The sequence below is a fragment of the Eleutherodactylus coqui genome, chromosome 2, assembly GCF_035609145.1.
Source record: "Eleutherodactylus coqui strain aEleCoq1 chromosome 2, aEleCoq1.hap1, whole genome shotgun sequence".
NCBI classification, from domain to species: Eukaryota; Metazoa; Chordata; class Amphibia; order Anura; family Eleutherodactylidae; genus Eleutherodactylus; species Eleutherodactylus coqui.
Window position 1 is genome coordinate 133,630,780 of NC_089838.1, and position 22,148 is coordinate 133,652,927.

General features: G+C 43.4%; 1 protein-coding gene across 4 annotated transcripts in view; it reads right to left on the reverse strand.

The window, feature by feature from the left end:
• Window positions 1-7,800: 7,800 nt before the first annotated feature.
• The window catches only part of RASSF3 (Ras association domain family member 3), a 128,503-nt gene continuing 114,155 nt past the window's right edge, over window positions 7,801-22,148 (reverse strand). For all 4 annotated transcript variants that reach the window (XM_066591585.1, XM_066591587.1, XM_066591586.1 and 1 more), the window contains 4 exons: window positions 16,154-16,261; window positions 14,247-14,511; window positions 11,720-11,835; window positions 7,801-10,161 (listed from right to left, as the gene is read on the reverse strand). In XM_066591585.1, the coding sequence (XP_066447682.1) occupies window positions 10,012-10,161; window positions 11,720-11,835; window positions 14,247-14,511; window positions 16,154-16,261 (639 nt within the window). In that variant the 3' untranslated portion in view covers window positions 7,801-10,011. The remainder of the gene's footprint in view (window positions 10,162-11,719; window positions 11,836-14,246; window positions 14,512-16,153; window positions 16,262-22,148) is intronic.

The window sequence follows — 22,148 nt, forward strand, 5'->3', positions numbered from 1 at the left end:
AATAGCGCTCATTAAGTTGTTTTTACTCACTTATACAGTGAATGTGGACAACTGAATGATCCCTTGTTTGAACGATCCAACTATGTATCTGCCTGTATAAACAGGTTGCCGAGCTAACTCAGACATAGTTCACTTGTTCAAACTACAATCTTTTGGTGTAAACTGACACTTTAGAAATATAAGCCAAAGCTGGAATCTTCCTCACCCAGTCATTGACTTTACAAGACCTGGTTTTAAAAGGTCAAACATTGACTTGCAGGAATGCTGCCTTCTAATAGGTGGCGCTCTAGAGGTACTTGTTCTTCCCATTTGCTTTAAACGGTCATACCTACCTCTGCTAAGCCTACACCTGTATTAGGGATAATACAGGTATATTAGGTATAAACTGCTATTGTGCCATCTGTATGTATTTAAAGTTGTGCAAGCTCAAGCAAAGCAATATGCTACAGGTTACTCCTGCAGCTCAGAATGCAGGTGCCCACTTACAGCATCCTATATTCTGCCCATCAAACATTTCTTGAATAATTTTTTTCCTGCAGCTTCTAAGGTCTTCGTTTGCTAATGGCCCGACAGTCAGGTAAATGACTGAGCGCTGACATCCCTGTTAAGATCGTCAGCTTTTGTGCAGAGTTTACACTGACAGACTTACCACCAGATCGCAGGCTTCTCGCTCAGCGCTTCACCGGTAATTTTAAAATATTCTCCTTTTTATAACTTAACAAGCAAAGGTTTTCTCTGCCAGTTAATAAAAAGCCTCGCCCTACCTCCTGCTGTTTATATAGCTTATCTGCTGTCAGAACCAAATTACTGCAAGCAATAATCAGATCCAGCCAAATCTGTTGTAGGCCCAAATAAAACACCCAGACCAGGCAAGTAATATGGATATATCTCCTCCACAGAATTGGTGCAAGATCAGATGGGGAACTAGTATCTATCAACTGTCCATGCATTACACTAGATTTATGACACTTTTAAACACTTAGCAAAGAATGTCAAATAGTCACACTTTGGCCATTAAACCTCATCTGAAAAAAGTATTCACTGTGTGTATCCCCTAAAATATAACTTTTAATAAATGGCTAGTCTCCAGACTGGAGATGCTGTCTCGTCCTTCTCTTCCTACTTTGCTTTATCTCATTTATCTTGTTTGAATTGGGTTATTTCCCCATACACTGGTTTAGTATTGTCGATCAGTAATAGCAGGGCTCTTTCTCCGTTTGGACTGGGATTGTGTAGCTCGGACATTATTTCCGCAATATATCCCGATTTTGTAAGTAGGCACCCTCGAAAACAAGCGTTATAGTTACTATCGACGCCATTGATCCTAGGTGCCTTGTTCAAGATAGGACATTCCTGGGGTATATATCTACCCTAAGTCCTAGTGAAGCTCAGGGGAGGGCCCTGAGTCAACGGGCGGATCAACCATTGGTCCGCACGCCCCTCTCTTCTGACGTAAGGGCACTCCAAATTTGGACGCCCAACAGCATTAGTTAGCATCAAGGGTATTACAAGCATCACGGGTTATTATACCTTATTTATCAGATAATTATGTTATATCAAGGTTCCTGATTAGTCTATACGTGACAGACTAGTTGAACCAATTTCTTGTGTGAGCCTATCATAATTATTGATGAGTGTTCTCCAACCAAACATCTGATTAGTCATCATCTTTTGTCCCTAACCTATTAATCAGGGCTTATACCCAGCTTGAATCAAACCAACCGCTGTTGAGAACTCACGATGACCATTGATCGGTGTTCTCTGACCAACATCTGGTGAGTCATTAATTTTGTCCCTGATCTATGAATCAGGACTTAAACCCAGATTGAATCCTCTTATTAGGAACCATTCGGAGCGACTGACCACTTAAGGGTCATAAGCCCCAAACCGTTACGTCTAGAGAGATACAACTGGGCATCCGCCCTTGGTTATATCTAGAAAGGGTGACACTTCATTTGCATGTTCACCGAGTGTCTGACGGTTACAAGTACATCCTAACCTGGCGCCCTCACAAACTGGTTGAGGGGCTATTATCATATTACCTTGGTTCCGGTTCAGTGTGGAACTTTCAGTTCCGTTCTTCGTCTTTTTGTTTGTCTTTGTGTATGTGAGGCACCAAACGGTTTTAAACAAATCATTTATTAAAAGTTATATTTTAGGGGATACACACAGTGAATATTTATTAAGTCTTTTCGCATCCCCCTGCCTCAGTGAATGGTACTCATCTGAAAAAAGGGGCGTAGTAGTACATAAGGTATGTCCTAATGAATCATGCTTGCTCTAAAATTACTTTAGAGGTAGATTGGAACTCAATAGTGTGTTACAACTGAGCGCAGATCACTTATTAAATGACATGAAATGTGTTGCTCTAGAATTGGGTTTGAATGTTAGAGGCCGTCCAAGATTAGAGAAAAGCGCTTTCCAGAAATGGCTCCATTCTTGCCCCATGGACTGTCTGAATAGGAGACAACTGCTAAAGCAATTTCTTACAGCTATTTACCTGCTGCTCTCTGAAATGCTGCGAGGTGTAACATTTAGTAAGGCTCACAACTAGGGGGCAACTTTTTTTTTTTGTATATGATTTAAGTCCCATTTACATAGCCATACGCTGGTCCGTGCTGAAATCATTCCAAAGAAGTCAACCTAAAAATGCAGAGCTGATTAGCAGTAGACCTGGTCATATTTTTGCATCTGTATTCATATACAAGCATACATATGTGCATCTACTCTTACCTTTTTGTGCTTCTTCTATCACTAAGGTCAGATAGGAAACAAACACCCATATATTTAACTTATTTTTTTAAGCCATCTGTGGCCAACCTAGTAAGCTCTTTTATAAATGGAACATGTGTTAACACCTACTTACTGTAAGAAAGCTACAAGGTGGTGAAAATCCATGTTACCCAAATAGATTTTCCCCTTGGCGCTTGTAATGGTCACTTATTGCCCGTCCCACTCATCTGGATCATGAACGCACTATTTCTCCATGTCTGTTCAAGGAATAAGCCATGCTTTTGTTAGCAGGATGCTGATGGGTAATCTACAGAACAGAGAACAAGATGGCTATGCAGATGTTAATGAGAAGGATTCTCCACCTTTTCTCATGCTGTTGTCTTTAGATGTAATTTTTTTTTCCCCCAGCACCTGCAAAATACAGAAACTGAAATCAATGTGTTCCATTCTGTGGGCAAATTTTGCACACGCAAGTATGATAATCTTACGGAGTCCTTATCGTCCAAAAAAAAAAACCCACACCCCGCAGGAGTTGTTAGCATCTAATGTGTAGTCTGTTACAGACAGTGCAGTTTTTTTTAAACGTTTGCATTACCCAAACCATTGCTTAGCGATAATGCAGGTACCTGCGGCCCATATGCAATGTTAATGGGTGTATGGGCTGTGGATCAAATGGCCTCCCTTGACTTCAATGGAGGCCGTCCATGTAGAATTTGCAGCAAAATAAAGCACGCTGTGATTTTTTTTTTTTCCTCCGCTTGTGGCATATGCAATTCATATGTGCGAGTAAAAAAAAAAAAAGGGTAGATGCATGCTTTTCAATGCATTTTGAAATTCCGCAATTATAATCCACCTGTGTGAGCTCTAAGTAGGTGAGTGCAGGATACTTCCACTCCAAGTAATGACAGAGTCCCGCACTGAGGTTTCCATATTCGGTGAGGGCATTGCTCCTGGAGCAGGGGTGCCCCAAGCTGTTCTGGTGCATAAGTGAGTTGTGGGTTTTTTTTTGTGGTAGTGTGTGTGTGTGAGGGGTGAAAGCACCAATACACAAGGTACCAAACATGTTTGAACCATCTTGACTTGGCTGAAGTGAGAGTAATAGTGGCCCCACTACTAAGGAGTTGTCCAGCCACAAAGGGTGAAATTTTTTTTGAATGTTTTCACTAAACATTGTAAAGCACAGCCTACATTGGTTCAAAACACGAAGCCTATTCCTACGTCTGTCTTTTTCTTACTTTGTAAACTTATGTTGAATGCAGATTTCAAAGATGGTGCTTTGTGCTGCAATCCCACAATGCTCTACACTTCCCCCTACTCCTGATGACAGGACACATTGACATGAAAAGCAATCTATCCTAGCTCCTGCCTAGGCACCACGCCAATTAACTAATCGTCGGCCCCATGACCTCTAAGTTCACTCTACAGCAGTGTTCCCCAACTCCAGTCCTCAGGGACCCCCAACAGGTCATGTTTTCAGGATATCCTATAGTAAGAACACCTGTGGCAATGTCTGAGGCACCAACAATAATTACATCACCTGTGCAACACTGAGGAAATCCTGAAAACATGACCTGTTGGGGAACACTGCTCTACAGTACATTCTCCTGCTGTAGAGTGAACTTGGACAGTCTGTCCTGGCCTCGCCCCCTCGAGTAGTTCAATGGAGGTAGATCATGTGTGATACTGCTGACGTATCACAAATGATCCAACTTTATATATCTGCAGCGTTGCTGTATCTAAGCAGGTGCTGTGGAATATGTCTGCTGAGCAGTAAGACTGTAAGCAGACAATGTATTTTCATACTTATACTAATTACCGCAACAGACCAGATTTGGATCTTGCAGGGACGCCATCATGTCTTATTGGAAGGCAGCACACGCTCCAAACAAACCAAAAGGTGTATAGAAGCTGTAATGCACATTGCGTTCCAACACAATAACCACATGACTAGCATCACCCTCAAGCGGTAAACGCCTCCTACAGATGCCGTCACAGCAACCACCCCAGTGTCTGTCGCAAACTACTCAAAGTACATATGCATTCCCTCCACAGCCCTACATTTCTTCCCTCATCTCAATTCACCACCCAGCCCAGGCCCTCCACTCTACCGAAATCAGACTAAGTCACTTTAATTCGAACTTCTCATTCCCACTGTTAAGACTTCTTCCAAGCAGCACCAGTCCTTTGGAACGCGCTACCAAAATATATCCGGGCAATCCCTGACACACTACACTTCAGGCGTGCTCTAAAAACGCACCTCTTCAGGGAAGCATACCATTTCTCCTAAACCAAACCCCTCTGTACTCCCCCTGATAACATGCTCCCTGTCCTACTGACTGCAACCCTGCTAACCCTAACCAACAATCCCCTGCAGTCATACCGATTCAGCCACCACATAGCTGAAGTCTGACCATTGTGGGTGTAGCATCCCTCACTCTCCACCTCGCCATACCGTGCACATCTCCAGCCCCTTTACCTTCTGTATCACGCCATTATCTGTAGTATGTAAGCTCGTTGGAGCAGGACCCTCATCCCTACTGTTTCCAACTGATTACTACATGTAACTATGGTTTTGGTCCGATTCCCCCATCCTGTAAGCACTACGGAATATGTTGGCACCATATAAAGATATTATAGATATGTAGAAATGTGCTTTATATTTCTATGCTTGAAAAAAGCGCTTGTAAGTGCTGAAACGCATTGCATTAAGACTTAAATAAAATCTTTTATTATAACTACCGGACCATTGGTCGTTCTAACTCCAAACGCTGAGCACGGAGAATTTTTACATACAGACCCTGCCTAATTGTAGTCAACGTGACTATTCAGAGATGCAATTTTTTTCAATTAATGGGAAGAACAGTTTATGACATACCATTTTCAACCATAAAGACATCCATGATGAATTGGAGAACGTCTATACACGGTCCAATGGATTTTTGTGTCCAGTACACAGGTTTAATCCTGTGAATAAGCCCTTACCTGGAATACTGCACTCTTTCAGGGGGAAGACTTCAGATTATGCATGGGGACCCAAAAACAGAGTTACTCTTGTAAGATGTAGGCACTGTAGGCCACTGCCTGAGGTCTGTGTGGTACCGTATTATCCCAGAGAAACAGAAAATGGTGAACACCGGGTTACTTGAGTGACAATATAAACTCTTCTGGAGAAGCCTGGCTAACAGTACTGTGGTGCAGGTACACAGACTTTATACTAGCTGGTATGGTTGAAGGCTCTGATGCAGAAGTTCTGCTAGCACCTTCACCCCACCCGATGCAATTTCTTTTTACAGCCTCCGACTCAATAACTTTCAGCTGCAGCCTTTTTCAAAAAAACTTGTGCCTACGTGATAGCCAGGGTGATAGTGAATTGCACTTTTTCTAGTTAGGGCCCATTTACATGAGACGATCATTTAAAATTTGTTCAAATGAATCAATCTGAAGGATTATCGCTGAGTATAAATGCAAAAGCGCTCAAAATGTGTTTGCAAGTTAGTGCTGACTTTCAGTCAACATAAGAACTATTGCTGGCTTCTCGTTCTGTATAGATGAACCCCACTCAGTGCTTCACATAGAAGGTGAAGCGCAGAGCGAGAAGCCCACGAACCAGCAGCGAAATTGATTTAAACGCTCTGTACGAGCGCCACTTACCTTAGCGGTGACGTCAGTTCTCATGCAATTGTTTAGCCGACACTGGTCCCGTGTAAAAGGGCCATTATTTGCCCCAAATCACTCAAGTGTTGGCCACTGAAGGTTTCACTTCCTCCTAACTTGGTGTTCATTTCATGCTAAGTGAGGTTCTCTGAAAGTGCAGTCAGCAAAATACTATAGGAGGGGGATGACTGATCCTGTCTATTGAAGTCTATGAGAGCATAGGTGGGAGGACAAGAGAAGCAAAGACTCACATAGACCCACTATTATCAGTAAATAACATTTAGTATAACAGCTGCCAGGCTCTATAAGACACACATCTCATCATTCTAGGACAGTATTAGCTCTATTAATTCACATCGACACAGCTTGTTTTCTATACACTGTGGCCAGAGTCCCATAGATTCTGCTCTAAGACTCCTTCCACTAGGTCAGAGAACTGAAAATCAGATGCAAACTGCAGCAGAGGGAAAATAGAGGATCCAAGTCATATAATGACCAGATAGTTATTTCTCATTGTACACACAAAGCGGCTTATTCAGAAAAGTCCCTCGGGATCTCTGCAGGAAATGACTCATTTCAAAAGGTACTGACAGATTTCTTGAAGGATTGACCAATCTCTCGAGGAAGCTCTCAGTCGATTCCTTGACGTATCAATTGATCCTTTGAAAGATCTGTCGAGGGAGCGACCAACCTCTCAAGGATTGGCAAATCCCTTGAAGGGTCAACGGATCTCTTGAGAAATCGACCACTTGACTGATCTTTTTTTTGGTGAACTAAGCTCCACTAAGGTTGATTCGGCCTTTGAAAGATCAGTTTTTCTGGATCACCTCTACCTGAAAATCTCATGTGACAATTGTGTAAGCGGGCGTGATTGTTCCCAACAAGAGAAACCAGGTAATCTTGTAGATATGACACCTTTTAATGGCTAACAAAAATACATGATGTAATAACGAGCTTGCGAACCTCTCGGGTTGTTCTTCAGGATTTTTACCAGGGCAGTATTCATGGGACTCCTCAACCCATCCTAACAAGTGGGATTGCTCAGGAAAGGAAATGTCTGCCCAAAAGAGAGACGGCTGGATATGGAACCTTTAATCTCATTGGTAGGCATTTATATATGATCTATGGACATATAAAAGCCAATATCAGAGGATAGACTTTCAGGTGGACTATGGTTCAATGATAATGCATTATATAAAAACGCCAGACTATTTCCCACATCACTCAGCTATCACAACCGGTAAGCAGCAAACCTGTTGGTTACTTTATTAGCTGGCTCTTGAAATGTCTTAAGTGTGCCGTAGCTCTGAAAACAGAAAAATGGAAGTAATGCTACATGCATATAAAATACAGGCAATTTCATCTTCGTAAAAGCACAAAAAGATATTACTTCTATTTTAAAAAATTAAACGGTTTTTCTTTAATTCATAAATAGAACTTTATTAGAACATTTTATGAACCCCATTTCATCCTGTAATTGTAACTTTCTTGTACCATCAAGCATATGTTACATGCCATATGTGTCTGCCATTGCAGCACTCATTTCGGTTAGGGAGAAGTACTTAAGACCATACAATATTCTAGTCCTTCTATCCAATTTCCACACATAGATGTGTTCAATCGAAGAACAAAAAATAAAATAAAATTCCAGTGCCAAGTCCTGTAAAAGATCTCACACAGTGAACACACATCGTGGTCACAAAGGACTATGGGTAAGACATGCAAATAAGCAAGTAGTACAATAATTCAGCGTCCCCTTCAGAAGGATTTTTTATAAAATTCTTTGTTTAAATAATTTAAAAAGGTAAAACAAATATGTATATAGACATTAATACAGTAATTTGTCCTTGATCAAAGACCATGTGTAGTGCATAAGACATTGTATCATTTAGGTCTGAAGTACTGGATATGCCCATTAAAATACATTTCAAGTAAAGAAAAAAAATGCACACATTCACAGTTGACCATTTCATGAAATACAACTTTAGACAGCTTAAAAATTAAAATAAAAAAAAAAAAGGAAGCTTTTAAAACCTAAACCTGTCTCTTCCACTCAGGGTGATTTTAGCCATTTTGCTGTGATAACAGTGTAGTGTGAAGCCAAGAACGGAACTAGAAGGTAACAGCTGAATATCAGGGGGAAGCCTGGGATAGCGTAAGAATGGACTATATGAGCAAATGGATGGGTCTACAACCCAACCCTACAAAATCAGGTCTTCTAACCCCTAATAAATCAGCCAAAGCCATCTTCTCCTAGCCAATTACAAGTGTCACTTGTGGGATTTCTTATGTAGGATTACTGGCATTAACTGCAATTGTAAAAAAAAAAAAAAAAAAACCCACCACAACGCGTGTTTTATATTCCAGATGTTGTTTAAAGAATATCATAAGCCAGGATTTTTATACTATGAGATGAAGCAGTAAAACTAGAACCTGAAGTGTGGCCACTAGGAGGCACTCCTCACCTCTGTGTCTTCAGTAGCACTAGCTAGATGCATCGGGATGGGTAAACAAGCCAGAAACTTTGCGACTGTTTGTAAACACAAACGAAAACTGAATATTGTAGAGCAAGACTACATAAAACTACAGTAATGCTAAGTAACAACCTGTGAGCTGTTTGTTCTTTGGTTTTCTTAGAACATGCGCTTCTCATAGCGGTGCTACATTTCTGAGCGCTCGGCACAATCTTACCGCTCCTTAGACCTTTTCTATCACATTCTTACTCTCTCGTCGCTGTGCGGTTATCCTGGCAGACGGACTTCATCAGCGTACCAGAACACCCAGCAGATTGAGACTGGCCTGTATTGTATGTCAAACTTAAAACAAAAATCTGCCACTTTAACCCTACGTACAGTAAACCAACAAACAGAAACTTCTGTTAAAACTTCCTTTTTCCCATCAGATCAATTCATTAGGCATCTGATATGTGGATTTATTCATCCAATCATTGCAGAAAGTCTGAACATAGAAACATCTTAGCAGCTTTAAAAAAAAAAAATCATCGCCAACAGGGTCATCAAACTCACTGTCTGCATAGCTGTTGGTCTTTGCACTTTCCATAGGCCAACATCAGGCAAACCGTACTCACTTTCCCTCTAGCACAAAGCATCAGAGACTTCCCTCCATCTGCTCCTCCAGGAGCATCACTTGCTCTTCTCTTGGACCAAACCATGTTACAACCTTCATGAATTCTTCTCAATCTTCAGGTGCCAACTTGGATCAGCCCGACTCTACAACAGTCATTCGTCATAAAGAACAATTTTAGAAAGAAAAAATAAAGTAGACAAAAACCTTAAATAAAATTCCTGATGTGTTAAAAACATTCATTTCTTGTCAGACTTAAAGCTTGAATAATTTATATGAAATAAAAAAATTTAAAACTAAAAACAAAATCTAAAAAATGATTTAGATTTTTTTTTTGGATTGTCTGCAGCAAACACCACATCTGTTCAGTGGTGGCCTTTATAGTCCTAGTAAAAGTCAATCCATCATATCCACGTGGCCAGTTGAGAAACCAGCAAGCATCCTCCCATGGACATGTTCCCTTGCAACCCAGTCTCCTCTGGACAGAGCTGCAACCTGCTCTGCCGTACTAGAACATACAGGTCCCTCTCGGCCGTGCCCCTAGCCCGGTTTGCGGACTCCACTCAGAGCTTCTTCTAGCTTCTCCTTGTAGCATGAATAACGCCGCTTTAAACTCTGCAACTGTTCATCTTCTTCCTTGTCCAAGATGCGGAGAAAATTCTGCAATTCTGGTATCGTAAAGGCTTCCCACTGCAACAAAGTGTTAAAAAAAATGACTGAAAAGGGACTTCAGCAACACTTTTTTTTTTTAGCATTCAAACCAGATCATGAAATTTATCCCATTTTTATAAGTCAGTTTTAAAATTTATAAAAATGGTCTAAATTTCATTTCTGTAGAATTTGTTGTTCCTTATATGACTATGGGGGCGGCCATCTTGCCCAAGCTGTATTTAACAGCATTTTGAGAGATGCTTTACAGCAGCCTCATGGGCCACCAACAATTGAACAACGAACTATAAATCGTTCGCCTTCATTCGTTTTATGCAGGCATAAAAATAAATGGCTCGTTCACTAACTGTTTAGTTTAGCTAGTGATGGTTCAGTCGTTCTAAGTCACTTATATGGTAAATGTGAACGATTGAACAATTTCTCGTTTGAACGAGCCAACAATGTATCAGCTGTATAAACAGGCTGCCCGAGCGAACGATGACATCGTTTGCTCATTCAAACAAGGAATCGGCAGGTTAAATGGACCCGTAGGCTTGTGTCGCACAAATTTATTTGCGCGTGCAATCTGCAGTGAATAGAACCCATTGATTTCAATGCGTTGGTTCACATGCGTGTACATTTCATTCCCACGAGCGGATTTGCATTGCGAAATCTGGAGCAGGATTCTGCAGCAAATCCAGCCCATAGCATGCTATGGCAATCCGCAATTTCCTGCCCAAGAGCGGAAATCTATTGCGATTTTCCACTCGCGGGTGAGAAATCGCAGCATGCTGCGATTTTGTGCGGGATATGCACGGCCGGCTTCCTTTGAAGGCATTGGAAGCCATCCGTCCCTGCGGCACTTCTGCAGTGAGCACTGCAGAAGTATCGCGGGATACACGTCACTACAGAGCGCCAGCGGCTACTGCACATGCGCGACCGATGCCACCTGGCACATCCGCAGCCCTGTACAGAAGCCGCCAGACAGGTACGCAGGGGTCACTGGGTCGAACTCTGCTGCAGGAATCCCCCATGCGGGGTCCGACCCGCCCGTGTGAAGGCAGCCTTAATTGCCCATTCTAATCAATGGCTGAACTGCTGTGATGATTATCACCATCCTAAAGATATCAGAGACAAATCTTTCCACATCTGAAATGCGATCAGGCACCTTCGATAGCGGTCGGCCAGTTATCCCTCTGAAGGTCTTCATACACATACAGACTCTGGCTGAGCATGCATATATTCCCAATAGGGAAGGGTGTGTAGGCTACTCTCAGATACCTCTGCTGGCAGCTTAGGGCTTTCCACCTCTGTTCCATTTTTGGAGCAGAAAAACTCAACTAAAAGAGGCAAATACCCCCCCATGGGAAACGTGAACTGGCGATCATCTAAATTTGCATGTACAATATGCTGCACTACTTCAGTATTGCAGTATGTCACATGCAGCTCTATACAACAACATCTGGCATCTGCTGTACAAGTACAGTGGCTTTCTGGCAGAGGTCAAAAGTGAAGCTACATGTTGTCCTGAGGACCATATCACATGCAGCTGTAGGGCCACAAAATGGCAGAAAGCTATAATTCATTTGCATTTACTTACCATGACATCTCCAGTTTCATGTTCTCGCAAAACAAAACTTAGGGTTTCAAGATTGGGTCCAGCTACCAGACGAAGATAGAGCGGGTGCTCTCTGTCAGACAACTTGCACATGTACACTGGGGAGGGAGAGATGCAGGTCAGGTTAGTAGTTGGATTTAATCCTATCAACATTTGGGGAAAAGATGGAGTTCCACCCCAACTTTTTTTAGTTGTTTGACTCTAGAGATTGAGACACTCTTCACCCAGATACACCAGTACGCTGTTGGTGTTCTGTGTGGCCTTGCACCCCATGGCACATGAGTTCCTGTAAGTAGCACTGAGAATATTAAACATGGGGTACCAGGCAGTTCTTTCCTCTGAAACAATCTTCAGACAGGGGAGGCCATGTTTGTAGATACAGAGAAAGTGGCCCTGCGTGGCTTCATCTCCCCCCAAGAAACTAGACCATTTTACATATAGCAGTTCTATTCCAAAAGGCATAAAGTATAAGAACTGGACGATGGTGACGTTTAGAGATGAGCGAGCGTACTCACTAAGGCAAACTTCTTGAGCGAGTAGTGCCTTATGCGAGTACCTGCCCGCTCGTCTCAAAGGATTCGGGTGCCGGCGGGGAGCGGTCTCTCTCCCCCCCGCTTACGCCCGCAACTCACCGCTCTCCCCCGCCGGCCCCCGAATCTTTAGAGACGAGCGGGCAGGTACTCTCATAAGGCACTACTCGCTCGAGTAGTTTGCCTTAGCGAGTACGCTCGCTCATCTCTAGTGAAGTTGTGTTCTACTGATGGATTTGTAGACCGGTGTCTGAGGGGTTTTCGTTGTGCTTTTTTGTGATTGGAACACTCACGTATATTGATCAGTTCTGATCAAAAGAAAATCTTCTCAGTCTGTTCCAATCCGATAAAATGTGCAAGAAAAGAAAAACAAGAACTTACAACAAGGCAGGAGGAACACTTTGGCCTCTGTTTTGTTAATATTTAAGATAGAAGTGTAAATTCTGTATTCTGTACTTGAAAGGAGCCTTCACAAGAGTTTTAACCCCTCAAGACTGCTGGCAGCACTACATAGGTATCCCCTAACTGCCCGCTGTGTCACCTGTGTTGATATTCATAGTAACTGCATAAGGCTATGTTCACATCTGCCTTGGAGTCTAGTACAGGTCCAGCATGCTGTGCTATTTTTGCTGGTATGCTGGAAGCCAGACAGACCCCATTATATTCAAAGTGGTTCATCTGGTGCCATCCAGGTCCAGCATATGCCCAATCTGTTACTTCTGTTGATTGGCTCTGGGGATGGAGCCGCAACAGAAAAGAGAACACTGGTGTGAAATTGGCCTAAGCTAAAAATAGGAAGTATTCATGTGCCACGATCACAACTGCCATGAAAATGGTCTTTTTTATAAGTAGCGCCCCCCTGGGGACTCGGCAAATTAGTTGGGAAGCATTTGGTGCAAAGTGATGAATCCAGTGGTCTCCTGGTCCCACCATAGAGCAGTCAGTGAAGAGCAAAGAGGGGAGAGGCGCTCAGTGCATCAGTCTAGGAGCGCTGTATGTGAAGGGCTACCTTCAAAGAAAAATATTTTTTTTTATATATTTTAGAAAAAAAAGGATATTAACCCTTTCCAATCCTATGTCGGGCCTGCCCCGACATCATAATTTCCCTCCAAAGCTCCGATGTCGGGGCAGGCCCGACACTGCAGTGCAGGAGTGCATCTGCACCCGATCGTCAGACACATCGGGTGCAGATACACTCCTGCACTGATCCTCATCAAGGACGCCCGAGGAGAAGGCAGAAAGGGTTTTTAACCCTTTCTGCCTTCCCCTTTACACATTACATAGCGCTCAATTAGCGCTATGGAATGCACGGAGATTCCAACCGGCGATCACGTGACCGCCGGTGTCACCTGACCCCCAGCGGTCACATGAACGCCGACCCGGGAGCCTGCACCGTGGGGGGGCCTGCTTACCTGTCCAGCGTCTTCCGTGTTTTCCCTTCTGCCTCCCGACGCGGCGATCATGTGACCGCTGGGTACCACCTGACCCCAGCTGTCACATGATCGCCGAGCCAGGAAGCAGAAGGGAGAAGGCGGAAGACGCCGGACAGGTAAGCAGGTCCCTTCACGGTGCAGTGAGCACCTGCACCCTCCTAAACTCTGTCAGTTCAGGAGGGTGCAGGGAAATGTATTTTTTCTTATCCATTCTCACCAGCTCCAATTTATTTGGAGCTGGGGAGAAAGGGTGAGAAAAAATAATTGGATTGGAAAGGGTTAAAGAAGGAGGGGGGGGGGGCTGTCTACCTTTTCTCAATATTTGGTATTGCTGCATCCATTAAAGTCTGATCAATCAAAATAAAGCATTTATCCTGCGTAGTAAGAGGCATCAGGGAAAGGGAAAAAGAAGTCATAACTGCATTTTTTTAGTTCCTCGCCCGTGCTGCTTTACTGTGTAAATAAGTGACAAGTCTTCACGGGATGATTTTTCAGCATGTAGACAGTAAGCCACCATATACAATGAATAGGACATCCCCTTCTCACCTTGATCTTCTTTCTGACAGCGCTTATAAAGTGCAAACTTGGCAGGATTGTCTGCAACTAAGAACTTTTTCAACAAGGCCTCAATGACTTCTCGAACAGTGTTGGTGCTGCTAATGTGTAAGATATTTATGCTGCCCTTGGGCAAGTAGAAGGCAGTATCATTGCCATTGGCATGGCTTTGTGCATTTGTTCGTGTCCGTACAGTGATTGGTCGTCTGAGTTCCATCTGTACTTTGATGAAGCCTGTATAGATCCCATTGGAGTTCTGTTAACAAGGGGAGAAAAAAATAAAATAGAAACATTTGCATTACTCACATACATATACATTGTATGCTCAACCCAGTCAGAAGGTCTCAGTGTAGGCTGCCCCCCACACATTTTTTATTTTTACAGGCAACATCCCATACACATGACTAATGTTAAAAACACAGCATCTTACTGTTATACCCAGCCGCTGCCCATTCATTTCAATGGGCAAAGCAGGGCCGAAAACGGCCAAAGATAGAACATGCATCGCTGTCAAAGCCCAGCGTTGGCAATACTGTGTTTTGACACTCGTGTTAGCAGCCCCATTGAAATGAATGAATGGGAGCATTGTACAGCGTTTAGCGCAACGCTGAAAACGCAACACTAAACGTGGTGCAAACACCATCTGTGTGAGGGAGGCCTTATACAGCAAAGGTAAAATGAACGCTGTACTGTGATTGGTTGGTTGCTATGGACAACAAAGATTTTATTTTAAGGCATATTGGTTTTTACAGGGTTGGATCACTCCCAGTGTAATCTAACAGAGAGAATCGTGACCTGCCGGAGTGCAGAGCGCTCATGATCCAGATGATGCCATCATGAACAGCCTGTAGACGGAGGATCTCCTTCACCCCACTTCATTCTAGCCCGCTCAGAACAGACCAGCCAGATCACACCATAAATTATCACACAGAACTGGCTTTACATTTACTTGACAGCTACATCCTTGCAGTTTCTGCATCTATTTCTATGCTGCACAACTGTCAGTCCAGGATAAACTGCATAACAGTTTTTGCACTGGGTTTCTGGACTGAGCGCAGCCAGCACAATAAGAGTATGCTCCATGGAGTGTGCTCCAGTAATGATGAACAGCTGAAGAACACGCTCAGAATATGCTCCTGGCATTGATGAACAGCCAGAGCGTGTGTTATTTATTTTTACATTCTTAGAATGCTCAGAGTGCAGATATCTTGAGAAAGCTTTCATTAGGGCTCATATTCACGGGTGCGCTGGATTCCACATGTGGGAGCCCGCAGGAGAATGAGACCCTGCCTGCGGCCGAGGACCCAGCTTACCCATCCAGGTCTTTTTCCTCGGCTGGCGCACATGCACAGTAGAGGTTTTTCTTCTGTTCCCAAACTCCTGCCTTCCCCTCGAACTCCACGGCCGTCCACAATGTCAACTGCAGATGGGCCACGGACCGGATGGCTTCCCTTGACTTCAATGGAAGCAGTCCGTGCGGGAACTGGTATGCCTCCCAACAGGGTACTAGGGCCTCCCTACAAGTGCTCCCTACAAGTGATCAAGAAATATCCTTTTGCTCGGATATTGTAATCACTTTTACATTACACATAGAAAGCTTCATTCAGTTCCGACAACTGCTAGGGGCTTTTTAATGACAATGCGTGAATTTTATGTATCTGCGTGTCTATATACAGACACAGTTGGGTTTTGGCGATTCCAAAAACTAGTAGATCCAAAATCCAAACCTAAGCTTAAAACCTTAAACACAATTCCTCTGGATTATTAGGTGGGAATTACTGGATCTTAGACTACTAAGTCAATTATTATAAATTAAGGACTAAAGCCATATAATCAGTTTATATTCACTGTAGAGGGGATTACTCCTATGCATCATGTTTGTACATCATTCCACTCACCAGGGTCATTTTTAACTTGTCGGTGACTGCTGCATTATAAAGCTGGATCTTCTCTTTGGTTTCTTCCTTACCAAGATAAGACAACGGATCCTTTTCCTTTTCAACATCCTGAAGAGAGAAAGAACAAAAAAAAAAGTTAAAAAAAAATCAATGCTTTAACGTGAAAACACAACTGCAAACAGAATGAGAATGATACAGTAGTGTCGCCACATCCGTGGTAAATAACTTGCATATTGAATGAGCACACTTGATGCTAGGGGTGTAGTCATGTCTAGACAACATTTATGCAGTTTCCAGAGGACATATGAGCTCTTTATTGACTTCTCTGAGCAGAGCAGTAAACTTAACTACGCCTTCACCTTTTGTATCCACAATATGCGTTACAAGCCTGCTGGGTAGAAGCTAAGAGTCGGATTTTCCTACTGTTACCTCCATTGTGAGCATCACAGACACTAAGCAGAAAGGCAATATAAAGCAACTTCACTGTGAGTGCACATGGGGGGTGATGTGTGACAATAGACCTCTAGATCCGCTTACTCATACAGTTCTCCGTTATACGAGTGTGAGCTATAAGACTTGGGAAGAGTAATACAGATCAGCTCATAGACACTCGCACTGTCCAACTGTCTCTTCTTGCAAGTTGCTGTGAAATGTTATGGAACTGTAAAAATCTGCCTTGGAGGCTGGACGGCTTCCAGAACAACATTTGTTCTGACTCTGCAACTCCTCGAGCAGCCTAGCGATATAAATAAAACACCAGCACTTAGCCGAGGCCCATATATAGCCTGAGCCGTGATCTTCTCCGAGCCGCCTTCGTTTCATTGTGCCCCAAGAGCACTTGTAAACGCACCAGCTCACGAGCAGCCGGGCTGGAGGACATTCCTGAGCTGAAGATGTACTAAGTCAGGGGTGCCACCTTCACCCATCCACAATAAGCGGTCGGAGCTCTGCACTAGTGCCGGACACTACACATCATACACCGCCGTAAAAAGGGAAACTAATCATTTTGTGACAGCTGGTTATTTTTTGGACAAGAACATGACAGACACCGATGATATCCGTGCAAAAAGGTTGCCATGTTGGACTAAAGGCCCATTTATAAAGTCCGATGATCGCTCAAAGATCACTCAAACAACAGTTTGAGTGACAGCTTTGAACGATCATTTTGCATAAACTATTAAGTACCTACTCAATAGCAATTAAGTGTGTTCTCTAGGAGGAAACAATGCTATCAGCACTCCCCATGGAGAACTGCTGATAAGGCTGAACAACGGTTTTTAGGTTGGACTGAATTTAACGATCAGCTAGCAGGACACGAAAAGTGCACGAAGGGCGCACATTTGGATGCAATGATGATCGCTAAAATGATAGCCTTTTGGTGATCATCGCTCCGTGTAAATGGGCCTTGAGACCAAATGTGAAATACACGTTAATCAGAAAACGGCGTCTAAACTCTAGCTTTAGATTTTCACAAATGTGTGCGCGCTAAATCAACTACATAACACATGCAAACATCTGTCAAAGAATAGGTACAAATTTGCACCAAATTTAGATTGGGATTTCTGGCATTTAATGCTGCGCAAATCTAATGATTTTGGCTGACAGTCTAGTGCAGAGACTCGGGATCTTCTACAGCCATATACACTGATATTACTGTAGTCCTTTCCTAAACTATGAACAGTGCCAATCTGGATGGTATATTACATTACCGGAGTCCAGTTTAAAGTGAGATATGTTCAAGCAAACATTCCACGAAGTTATGATTTCTCATTTCTGCACATTGGATAGGTCTATACCTTCCCTTCTGGAGCGGCTACTGACCATCACACAAGGTTGGTGACCACCGGTCTAGTGTATTTGGGAGAACCCGCAATACTCCACATGTTCTCCAGCTAGAGGACTGCTGAGTCAGGTGTCTGCAGTGTTTTTTTTAACATCTATTCAATGAGACAAATTTGGATGATCCAAGAATTTTATGTGGAAGCTGAAAGCCAACTAGCTCATATATACAGGCATCTTAACCCTTTACAATCCAATTTTGGATTCAGGGTTTCCTAGGGGGTTTTCTCTTTCTGCCATTATACAATAACCGCCATATGCTGAAGAGGCACCAAGCAACTGCGGCCAGTAACGTACAGTAAGAATACCCTGCCAGACGTCTTCCGACATCGGAAGCTGTACAGCCTTCAATCAGAATGTCTTTAGACGTCAGACAGTGGATTGGAAAGGGTTGATGCTATGTAGCTACAAGCAGCACAGATCAGCATGAGAACCTGGAAAGACATATGGTTAGAATTGTCTATACGGGGTGCAACAGCAAGAGTTTTCTTTTTGTTTCATCAATTTGTAATGTTCTCATCTCTTCAAATGTTTCTACCAGTCCCTTTCTACCCTACATGGCAGTGCTATAAAAGTGAGCGATATGCTAATGTCAAGACCAGCAGAAAAAGCTTGCAGATACCCGCCGGAGGCTGTCTGCTAGCAGGAGAGGGAAGCTATTGTCTTCTGACACAAGATGCCCTGACCTACATGTACAGATACTTCTCAGTGTGTGAGATCATGTAGCACCATGTCATGCGCCGCTGTTATACTGGATGCGAAGAGCAACACTGAGTCCAATATAGAAATACCCCTTCAATCTTTGTGCTGGCCTGTCCCTTCACACCGAGTAAGAGATAGAGAGATACTATATACACACCAACCTATACATATCCACACAGCAATGGAATTATCATCCAGTCTAAAACAAAAAGGATCAGAGCAAATGATACACCCAGTCCTAATCTTCATTATTATAGAAGTGGCAATCTACCTTGTATACAAGTGAGGCCAGCTTCACACAACCGCATTTCAAGTGCGGAATCCATGATAGTCACCTGTGCAGATGATCCACGGAATTCTGCGCTTATTGAAAAAAATAGAACATTCACGTTTTCGCTCAGATAAGCGGATAGCAGCATGTTCTATTTTTGTGTGGAATCCGCACAAATGGCTTTAACTGAAGTCAATGGAAGCCATCCGACCCGCGGCCTAAGGTTACAGCGTCATCACCAGGAACAGCACGGGAAAAACAAATATTTAAAAGAAACTGTACTTCGCACGACTAACGATGAGCGTCTGTGGGTTATCCGTAATACAAAACTAGTAGGTACACAGGGGTCCCTGGCTGGGGTAACAGCTGGATTCCGCTGCAGGCTCCCACATGCGGAATCTGGCTTCTGATGTATGCAGCCGGCCTAAAATTACTGTGTTTCCCCAAAAATAAGACACGGTCTTATATTAAATTTTGCCATAAAAGAGGCACAGGGTCTTATATTCAGGTGGGGGGTGGGTGAGGCGTATACTCACCTTGCAGCCGGCGTCTGTGTCCCCCGCTATGGTCTCCCCGGTGGTGCAACAGGTTGCTCTGCAATGCTCCCCGCTGTCATCTCATTCTGGTAAACAGGGTTTTGAATTCCCCTGCCTCCAGCAAGTGCTGTGATTGGATCAAGCGCCAGCCAATTACAGCCGGCACGCGATCATTCATAGCCATTCAGTGAATGGCTATGATTGGTTCATCGAGCACTGGCTGTGATTGACTGGCACTCGATCCAATCACAGCGCTTACTTGCTAGAATCGGGGGAATTCAAAATCCTGTTTACCAGAGAGATGACAGCATGGAGGATTACAGAGCAACCTGCCGCACCGCCGAGAGACCATAGCGGGGGACACAGATGCCAACTGCGAGGAGAGTATTGCTTTTTTATTTTTACCTATTGCTAGGGCCTATTTTCGGGGGAAAGCTTATATTTGAAGGCCCCCACCTTGAAGGGTATGACTTTGGGGTAGGTCTTATTTTCAGGAAAACATGATCGTACACACCCACTTAAAAAAAAAAAAAAAAAAAAAAAAAATTTACAGCTAAATTCACTTCTGACAAGACTATGGGAAAAACAGCAAAACAGAAGTGTCCCATACTGTAGCATGTATATTACAGAGCAGTATGGATGCACCATATGAGATTACAGCCTGCTATATATTACAAACATTGGAAAGGTCCATAATGACAACACTGGCTCCACAATATGGATTTTACAGATGCAGATGCTAAAGAGATTGTGTGATAGGCACCACTGGGATCACCTCCTCCCGGCCACCTGCAGAACTGCAAGTCGATAGATGCAGCAGACAAGTACAATGCCTGGGTCTTGTTTATGTGCACTCGGGCGTGTACAGGTATAAGACGACTACTGGTATTACTGGTAGAAGTACTGCACTATTGTGATCGTCATTTGAAAAAAAAACAAAAACATCTAGTCATGCATGTATTTTGTTTGTATGTGAGCGTTGATTGGCTCAATGGAATACAAAGTAATTACTAAAGGCCCATTTAGACAACGATTATCGCTCAAAAAATGTTGCGCAAGCGACTTTTGAGCGATAATTGTTGTGTCATTTACAGCGCAAGATAATTGCTCAAGATGAGCGATCACCTTGCGCTCCCAGCGGAGGATGCAGAAGACAAACAGGGTGTCCCCACTTGTCTTCTGCATCCAGCTGTTCCACCGCCCCGAGTGCCCGGCTGTTATACAGCCAAGCGCAGGGAGCGGAGGATGCAGAAGGCAAGCAGGGTGTCCCCGCTTGTCTTCTCTATCCAAATCTTTTCTGCACGGTGTGCCCAGCTGTTATACAGCCGAGCGCTCTGTGCCTGGTATGGAGAACAGAGCTGGACCACTCTGTTCTTCATACCCAGCCTGTCATCAGGGAGTGGGATACAGCTGAAACAATAGTATCAGCTGTATCCCGCTGTGAATCCTTGATAAGGCTCATCATCGTCTTTCAGAACACTGAAAGACAATGATGAGCGACAGCATAATGAAAACTGCATGATGTCAGTGCAGTTACACAACGATTATCTCTCAAAAGACGACTTTGGGGCGATAATCGGTGTCTAAATGGGCCTTAAATCTGCAAGTGTCCTCACTTCCACACAGTTGTCCCTAGAAAGATGAAAAGCATTTGTCACTCAAAGAAACCGCGACGAGCCGTGTGACCGCCACATGCCAACTCACAAGACTTCCCTTTTGTCAATTCACTGGAAAATGTGCATGACCTCGTAGGATCATCTGCAGCGCGCCCAACCCAGTGTGCCCTTACTGCAAAGAATCAGCGCTGCGGCTCAGAGAGGGAAGAGGCATGGATATTGGGGGAAATACAGTGACAGAACAATAGGCACTTTCAAGGGTTTCTATTGTTTTTCAGCTAACTTATTGCTCAAAGCAAGATTTAAACCAAACAATGAAGACACTACCAATTTCGTGCCTTAATCACCTTTTTGGTTTCAATTGCCGCATGGCTAGATACAACAGTTGGATTTAAGCAAGTTTTTGCGGGACAGGTTTTTCTTTTAATAGTAGCACTTTGTAGTAAATAGGTGTTGTATAACTTTTTGTGGAAGGGCTTGAGGAGATGGGAGGGGGGTTGAATAAAAACCTGTAAAGTCAACTATTGTTTTTTGGGTTTTCTTTCCATGGCATTCACCAAGCAGTGACAGAACTTTACAGTGGCGCAGAAATTCTGAAATAGGGCAGACTCCTCACCAAAAGCAAAAACTATGAGTTTTGAAAAAAATAAATAAATAAAACTTATTACAAATACTGAAAAAAACAAAAACGCATGAAGCTATACTTGTAAGATGTAGGGTTCATTAGCACAGAAACGATAGACTTTATTTCCAGCTGTTGCCACTTGTGAATGAATCTGACAGCCCTTTCTGGAATGCAGTGACCTGCGGCTGATGAAAAGGTACAAGACGTTCTTCCCCCCCCAGAGAGATGACTTGGTCCCACTGCTCAGACTCGGCACAGAACAATGCAGGCACATCAAAATATGAATGTTCAGGAAGCTGTACAGTTGATCCGCCTTTCCTTCATCTAGCAAGGAAAGGCGGGAAGTGCTGGCTTTTATGGCACCATTTCTGTGAAGGAAGAAGAGCCAGAGAGAAGAGGACCCCCA